Below are 9,154 nucleotides of genomic sequence, written 5' to 3' on the forward strand. Positions count from 1 at the left end.
GGTTCTGTCGAAATCATCGAGAACCTTTACTTTAGCTTTATTACGAAGCAAGAGATAGTATTTCGATATTATTATTTATAACTGCTAGATGGACAGCAGTAAGTCCGTTATCGTCAACAAGGCTTACTTTTGGTATTGACTTTCCGTGTATCAATTCTTCTTGGTCACCTTGAGTATAGCCAACTAAGGAATCCTCGTTTTGGGGCAATATTTCATAGAATAAAGCCTCCGCAGCTTCTAAATTGTTTAATATTACAGCGTAATGGAGAACTGTCCATCCGCTCTTTGTTTGAGAATTAATGTTCTCTGATGTAATATTTGATCTCAACTTTTCTAAGTCGTTTTGTAGGACTGCAATATGAAGTTCTGTTTGTTTAACATCATATTCAAGTACCAAACTTGCCAATTCGTGTTTGTTTGTTGTCAAGAAAATTGGAATGTGCATTGCAAAACATCCTCTAGGGTTTACTTTTGCTCCATTTTTCAATAGTAAGCGTACCATATCATATCGATCTGACTTAACTGCTATGTATAAAGGTGTTTCCCAAAATTCTGAATAACTGTCAACATCTGCGCCAGATGAAATCAATTCTGAAACAATATCTATGCTACCACCCAGAACAGCCAGAGGAAAGAAGGACCTTGCTAAATTTTGGTGTATTAAATCATACCAAAGAAACCATTTACGTTCTAAAGTTGACATTTTGCTCCATGCATATTGAAAGAACTCGTAACATCCGAAGGCTACAATCCAGTACATAAGTGTACTTCTGCACCATATAGCCTCTATAACTCGACTAACTGCATCGTTGTTATCTTGGAATTCTGTATTGGACAAAAATAATGCGTCTACCTTTTTCCTTACAACTGAATGCTCCCTATAAGTGGAGAAAAACTCTAAAGCCTTTTCAAAGATAGACTGGTCTCTTTGGACCCTCTCGGAGCTTACCTTAATCAACAAAGTATGTATTGATACAAGCATGTTCGAATTGCTATCAATAGTGATTCCAAATATACGGACAAAATTTCTGTTCTTTAATAGGTGGCTCATTAACAAACTGGAAAACCTTCCACTTTTCAATTCATTAAACAATCTTCTATATAATGGTCTAAGATGATCCTCATTCAACTCATCTTCTTGAATAAGCACAATATTTGCATCCTCATTCTCATTTCCATGTTCATCGGAACGAACTCTTACTCGATCTCTTATAAACGCGATATCACACTCTGAAAACATTACTTTGGGATTAAAAGTACAGAAATGACAGCCGACAGTCTCTTCAAGAGCATCGTGAATAAACTGGATATTATAGCTATCCTTAGCGAAATAAGATCCTATAGCAGCACAAGCACTATCCTCAAGTTCTTTTTTAGACATGTTTCTTTGAAGCCCGCAAATTTGCATTATTTTGTATATTTTCTCATCACATTCATGTGCGTCAATGTCAAATATACTTCTTCTTAGTTTACCATTATATAACATACATAGTACCAGCGTGCAATACAGCTTCTTATTCTCATTACACATTTTATTAAGTTCCTCTTTCAGCAGGGATAAAGGTTGCTTAAAGAATGCGATTCTTTTTCTGAATCTTTCCTCATTATTTGAAACTAGCTTGCAAATAAGTGGAAAAGCATAATTTGTTTGACACATTATCTCAATCTCTTCTGGTTTAATGTCATCTTCTTTATTACGTCGGTTTAGGTGTTTCAATAATATTTTCTTTTTTTCTTCTTTTGAAAGCGCAGACGACTCGTGCTCCAAATTAATGACGACCTGATTTAAAATTGTTGATGCATTTTTAAATCTTTTTTGGAGTGCTATTTGTAATCTCAGTGTACACAATATTTTGTTTGAATTTAATTTTGTCTCCAAGCAGTTTTTAATCTTTTCGTTTATTCTTTCCCATTTCTCCAACAGGGTTGGACTTAACTCGTATTTTCCTAGGACATCATCAATAAGGAAAACTTGATTTTGTTTTGTTTGGTATATGATTATATCTTCAGGGAATTCTACGGGAACAATTTGAAATCCTTCTGAATGAAGCTTTAATGCGATGTGTCGGATGGTAGCCGTCTTGCCATATCCTGAATTTGATGTCACCAAAATACAACCAGAATCTTTTACTTTGTCATACACAAATTCTGATCCCTTTGTCTCGTAAAAACTGTCGTCTTCTATCCGCCATGCATCAACAAAAGTTGCATTCGCTTCTGTAAATATTCATATATAATTACATTAGACGTATGTTTCATTATAGACATTATAATACGTTATTCTGATTGGCTAACTGCACATCACATGTTATTCCGTAAGCAATTGCATTTGACAATAAAATTTATCATTAATGATGACACGAGGTACCACAATAAAGTGCACAGGTGAATTAAATAAAACTTTTATGAAAATCGTGTTTTTTATGATCCTAGCTAAAAAAATGTATTAATAAGTATTGAATGCTTCTTTATGTAACTTTATACTGCAGTGCTCTAGCTAGAATTCAAAAGGGGCAGGGTGCCAGTGAAGGGCAGGGCACTTTTTATGATAGGAGAAGGCACTGCTCATTTCTTTTGTCTACGTCCCTGCGTGTATCACGAGTTCACATATTTTTTTACTGTATATATTGTCAATAAAGATGCATAAGTTGTTGTTATGATTATTTATTCTATAAAATTTGCATAAGAAAAGTCATTCATACTACATGTTCATAAAACATGGCAATACACATTCATACTATTAACCAAAAGAGGCAAAATAAACTTACTATTCTCCCCCACCCCCTCTCCTTCCAAAAAAAATGAACATAAACTAAACATCTCATAGTTTACCATACATGTACATGACAGAGTAGTTGTATTTCAAAATTTTCATCTAGAGCTTGGCCCTCAAAACTTTTTTATTGTTTGTGTTTAGAAATATATTATTTAGTGTAGCTTCATCATGTTGATTTGTGATGAGTCCATGTGTCCACGCTTCCATTTATGTAAGTTGATAGCTTGACACCATTCAAACAATTATTTATACATATTTCTTACTTGAGAATGTATAAAACATGGATTGCCAAAAGTATGATTATCAAAAATAAATTGCAATATATTTTTTTTGTATGTTCAAAGACAGTTAGTATCCTTAAGGTAACATTCTTATATAATTTTGTATTCAATTGGTTATTTTTTCCTATTTTTAGTGCTAGATAATATTTCAGGAGCACAATTTTGTCATAAGCTTTTTCAGGGGAAGTAACTCCAAAATTAATTTCCAACATGTTTACGTCTGCTTGTCGCTCACAAGTTGAGATGGACGATGTTTCTGTGAAGGCAAAAGTTGATTACTTCAATTCAATTCTAAATTCATAAAAGTCTTCATTCATTCACTCTTCCATTGTGACTATATTTATGACAAAAAGGTACATTGTCTTAATTAAATTACCTAGTAATTAACACCTTTGAAGTCACGTGTTTGAAGTCTTATCCACAATAATTGATTGTAATGACATGATTAACCTCGTTACCTGGGGGCAATCACCAGGTGTTATATATGTAATTTAACTTCTGTTAAGAAATCGATGAAACAAAAGGCAATTTTACCAAAACGGCACAAGGGTTTTTCAGAAAACGGCGTCAGGGCAGAAGGGCGCGGCTTAGGGCACCCAGGGCGCGGCACCCTTCTACTTTGGGCTAACGAGACCACTGTTTATAGGGTTGTAAAAGCGTTGACCGTGCGTACATTTGTAGAATGGAGCGCTTTTGCGCTCCTTTCAAAATGTAATTCGGTCAACGCTTTTACACCACAATAAATTTACAAAAAGAAGCATTCAATTCTTAAATATAATCAGTAAATAAAAGAACAAAACGAAACTTACATATTGACAACTCGTTGTTCAGAATATTGACAAGCAAGAGAACCCTGTATATTTGGTTCTTCAGATATATAATTAATCAACCTTGCTTTATGTTTTACAACTTATCTAAACATTAATACTTGGCTTGTCTGTAGGTATCGTCTTTTTCTGATCGTGCTTTTTCGTTTCGCAAGATGTCGCTTAGTTTTTTTGCATATGATATCGAACAGTTATTACGACTTTGAAACTTTGACCCTGTTTAACCGAACACTTTTTATTGTAAGAGTTATCTCCCCAATCACTTATTTTCTTGTATACGCATCTCCTAAAGGTCAGGTAAGCAAAAAAGTGAAAAATTCATCCGACTAAAGGGCAATAATCCCACTAAGGAGGTCTCTGACAATTTCGACTATTTGACGTAATTGTGGATCTTGTCTTGCTGATCATTTGTTTTTTTTTTAAGCTTCTATATATCTGGCTTGGTTTTTCAGATATAAGACAAGAAAGCAAAAAAAAAAACCTAATAAAATCGTCAATAAAGGGCAATAACTCCCATAAAGAGTCGTCTGATGATTTCGACTATGCTGCACCATTTGTAGACCTTGTCTTGCTGATCATCTTTGCTCGTTAAAGTTTCTCCCTTTCTATTATGACAAAATGATAGGCTAAAATGACAAAAATAGTAGAATTCGTCTTTCATAGGGCAATAATTTATATAAGGAGTCGCCTGACAGTTTTGATATACTTATACAATATAGGTAGATCTCACCATTTTGCACCTTTTTGCTCATGTCAGATTTTCTCTCTTTATAGCGGTTTATAAGCTAATAGACAAAACTTGCATTTAACCCCCATGTTTTATTTTTTAGCTATATCGGCCATGTTGGTTGGAAGGCGAGGTCAACGGACACATTTTTAAAACTAGATACCCTGATGATGATTGTGGGTAAGTTTGGTTAAATGATGCCAAGTGATTAGAAAAACTCTCTTGGCCCTTTGGGTCAGGTGAGCTAAAAAAAAAAAAAACCAACAAAGTTCCAACATCTCCTGCGTTACACATTTCTTATAATTATATGTCCCTAATTTTAAAATAAAATAACAAAAAAACAAAACAACATATGCAGCAAAGACTAACACATCAATCCTTTCAAGCTAATTAAAAAGAAAGTTATTAGATTCTGACATTATCATGAAAATGAAAATGCTGATTGTTGGTTAAAATTATCGACTTTTTTAAATAACTCTTTAGAGCCTGTGTCGCTCATTATTGCTGCTGTTTACAGTTTTTCTCTATCTATTATAATATTCAAGATAATAACCAAAAGCTGAATTTTTTTCAGAAAATTACCAATTCAGGGCCAGCAACCCAACAAAAAGTTGTCCGATTGGTCTGAAAATTTCAGGGCAGATAGATCTTGACCTAATGAACAATTTATCCACAGCCGATTTACTCTAAATGCTTTGGTGTCAGCAATATGAACCAAAAACTGCAGTTTATCCTATGTACTATTTTTAGCCATGTCGGCCGTCTTGGTCATGGGTGGAGTCATCAGACACATTTAAACTGGATACCCCTATGATACCTCCTTTTCGAGATAATTGAGATTTAAGATATGTCGGGAAAAGGCTAATTTGGACTTTTACCTTATATTTGCATTGGTACTATTTGGGTCTCGAAACAAAAAAAAGAAAAGTAAGAACCTCTAAAATTTTGGTAAATGACCTTTTATGAGCTATTAAATCTTATATGAAAAAACAAGAATGTGTCCATAGTACACGGATGCCCCACTCGCACTATCATTTTCCATGTTCAGTGGACCGTGAAATGGGGGTCAAAATGTTAATTTGGCATTTAAATTAGAAAGATCATATCATAGGGAACATGTGTACTAAGTTTCAAGTTGATTGGACTTCAACTTCATCAAAAACTACCTTGACCAAAAATTTTAACCTGAATCCGGACGAACTGACGGACGGACAGACGAACGGACGTACAGACTAGAAAACATAATGCGCTTCTACTATCGTAGGTGGGGCATAACAAATGGTAGTGTTTGGGCAAAATATTTTACATTGTAATGTACGAAAAAATACCAAGGAGTCCGAACATTTGACCCAAAACCTCACCTAAGTATATCTTTAAGGGGTCAACTGACAATTTTGGTCATGTTGACTTATTTGTAGATCTTACTTTGCTGAACACTATTGCTATTTACAGTTTATCTTTATCTATAATAATATTCCAGATGATAACCAAAAGCTGCAAAATTTTCATAAATTTATCAATTCGTGGCAGCAACCCAACAACGGGTTGACTGATTTGTCTGAATATTTCAGGGCAGATAGATACTGATCTGAGAAACAATTTTACCACTGTCAGATTTGCTCTAAATGCTTTGGTTTCAGAGATATAAGCCAAAATTTACATTTTACCCCTATGTTCTATTTTTAGCTATGGCGGCCATGTTGGTTAGTTGGCCGGGTGACCAGACACATTTTTTATACTAGATACCCTAGTGATGATTGTGGCCAAGTTTGGTTAAATTTGGCCCAGTAATTTCAGAGGAGAAGATTTTTGTAAAAGTTAAGGAAGACGGACGACAGACGACAGACGACGAACGAGGACGGTCGATGGACGCCAAGTGTTGCGAAAAGCTCACTTGGCCTTTTGGACCAGGTAAGCTAAAAAGAAGATCAATGAAAACTAGGAATTAAAAATGTTAATAATGAAGCAGAATATTTTTAATTTTATAACAATATGATAACTCTATTTTATATTTGAAACATCGTAAATATTACTGTATAAGGCAACTGTATGGCAAGCCGTTTTGCTATTTATTTTTATTTCAAGATATCTCATAAACTTAAACAGATATTTTATATAGTTTATAAGATACCTTATTTAATTTATCAGATATCTTATCTCATTTAATTTATCAGATATCTTATATAATTGTCTTTATAAGATACCTTATTATCTATATAAGATAGTTTATAAACTATATGAGATATCTTATAAACTATATAAGATATCTTATATACAAATTGTTTATAAGACATATCGTATACTTTATAAGAGATATCTTATATATTATAGGAGATATCTTATATATTATTGGAGTTTCTTATCTTTTATAGGAGATATTTTATTTATCTTATAAGATATCTTATATAGTTTATATGATACCTCCTAAAGTTTATAAGATATCTTATATAGTTTATAAGATATCTTGTATAGTTTATAAGATATCTTATATAGTCTATAAGATATATCATATAAGGTATCATATATCTCATAAACTATATAAGATATCTTATAAACTATATAAGATAACTTACATAAAAATTGTTTTAAGATAACTCATATACTTTATAAGATATCTTATCAACTTTAGAAAATATCTTTTAAAGTATATACGATATCATATAAACCTTATGAGATATCTTATATAACATTAAAGATATCTTATATAATATGAGATATCTTATAAAAATGAAATTATATAAGATATCTTATATATTCAAGGAGATATCTTATATATTATATAAGATATCTTATATATTATATAAGTTATCTTATATATTTAAGGAGATATCTTGAAATTCGAATAAATAGTAAAACGGCTTGCCATACAACTGACTACATTTCATAACCGGAAATTAGACCGTCAAAACTGAGTTTTATCATAAAATTTCCTAAAATAGGAAACCGGATAATGTATAGATCTCTTTTTCCAAAGATAATAAACATGATTGTATACGGAAACTACTTGTCGTTGAACAGAAATTTCTATGTGTAGTCAAAAACTGGGATTTTTATCATGAAATCTCCGAAAACAGGAAACCTGAAAATTGTCAAATGTATTTTGTTTGTCAACACTTAACAAAATGTATTCTGAATAAGTTGATTTATTATTAAAAATGTATAATAAGTTTCAGTCAAATCCTCTGCTGCAAAAACTTTTTGAAGGTACGGATATATATGGCAATCCGTTTTACTATTTATTCTAAGTTCAAGATATCTCATGTAGTATATAAATACATCTTATATAATCTAGTTTATATAAGATATCTTCTAAACTTTATAAGATATCTCATATAATTTACAAGATATCTTCTAAACTTTATAAGATATCTCATATAATTTATAAGATATCTTCTAAACTTTTAATGTCATTGAATAAGCTAAGGTTACTCATCGAGTGTGAGTTAGAATGATATTTTAAAAAATATATCTTCGTGTTTGAATTCTATTTCGACACTATTTCGTTATTGAAATAAACATAATTTAACGGAGACATGTATTAACGGGTATGTTAGTTAAAACGAATGCTGTATAAGCTACCAAGTTACAAAAGGTGGTTCTATTCATATCCATTAAAAATTAAACAAACCGGTTATGTTTTTTGGTAGATGTTCTTCCCTGTAAAAGGAGAAATCACTTTCTATCTGTTCCTTTTCCTTTTCACAATCAATGTATTCCTTTTTAAGCTGCTTCAGTTCTGCCTTTGCAACTGTTTTTGCTATTTCCCCATCAAGATCTAGATTTAAAATATCCGTGACCTCGTGTGGTCTCTGACCTTTATTTAAAGATGTCAATGCCTAAAATGAGAAGAATGTGAATTAGTTTTTCTCGTAGTGATTCCCTTAGTCCAAAGTCTTAGCTAGCTAGAAGACGAATACTTATTACACTCTCAGAATTTTTTTTCTCACTTTTCGAATAGTTGCTCTTTGGGGGGGGGGGGGGGGGGGAAGGGGGGGGGGAAGGGGGGGGGGGGGGGGGAGATCATACAGATATAAGGTGGCAATCAATTTTTCACACCAAAAAAAACTATTCAACTTCTCCCTATCATCCACCTGGAGATTGGAATTTTCAATGTTGTGTTTGAAATAAACGTGGTATCTTCTCCCAAGAATCGGAGAGTGTTCAATTAAAATTAATACCGGTCTAAAATAAACCTATTTTTTACACATCGGTAAAAATTTACAACCATGATAAGATGTCCAACACTACCATATACAACTTCAAAAAAATAAAAAAATAAATATTTCATTGACTTTTTCAAATGGATAAGGGGATATGTGGCTTCTAAATTCATAAACAAGGTGAATCGCTTACACAACTAGAATTTCATTGGTTTAGTTTTTTTTCATTCTGACATATCTTATTCAATAACTAACATGCAAATTAAGCAATCTCATTTTTTGATATACAAATGATCGTTACTGACCAATTAAATCAGCACTTGGACGGTAAAGGTAGGCAAAGAAAACAACATAATATAATGTGTATCTATACTTATTATATC

The 9,154-nt window shown here is 32.4% G+C and overlaps 1 protein-coding gene across 1 annotated transcript; it reads right to left on the reverse strand.

Annotated features, from left to right (window-relative positions):
* Window positions 1–6: 6 nt before the first annotated feature.
* Window positions 7–8,447, reverse strand: LOC139508183 (uncharacterized; the record flags this gene model as incomplete). Its single annotated transcript, XM_071295925.1, has 2 exons — window positions 7–2,217; window positions 8,240–8,447. Coding segments are annotated over 2 exons (2,385 nt in total), but the record flags the coding sequence as incomplete, so codon positions are not given.
* Between the last annotated feature and the right edge of the window lie 707 nt (window positions 8,448–9,154).

The sequence above is a fragment of the Mytilus edulis genome, unplaced genomic scaffold (genome assembly GCF_963676685.1).
Source record: "Mytilus edulis unplaced genomic scaffold, xbMytEdul2.2 SCAFFOLD_2543, whole genome shotgun sequence".
NCBI lineage: Eukaryota > Metazoa > Mollusca > Bivalvia > Mytilida > Mytilidae > Mytilus > Mytilus edulis.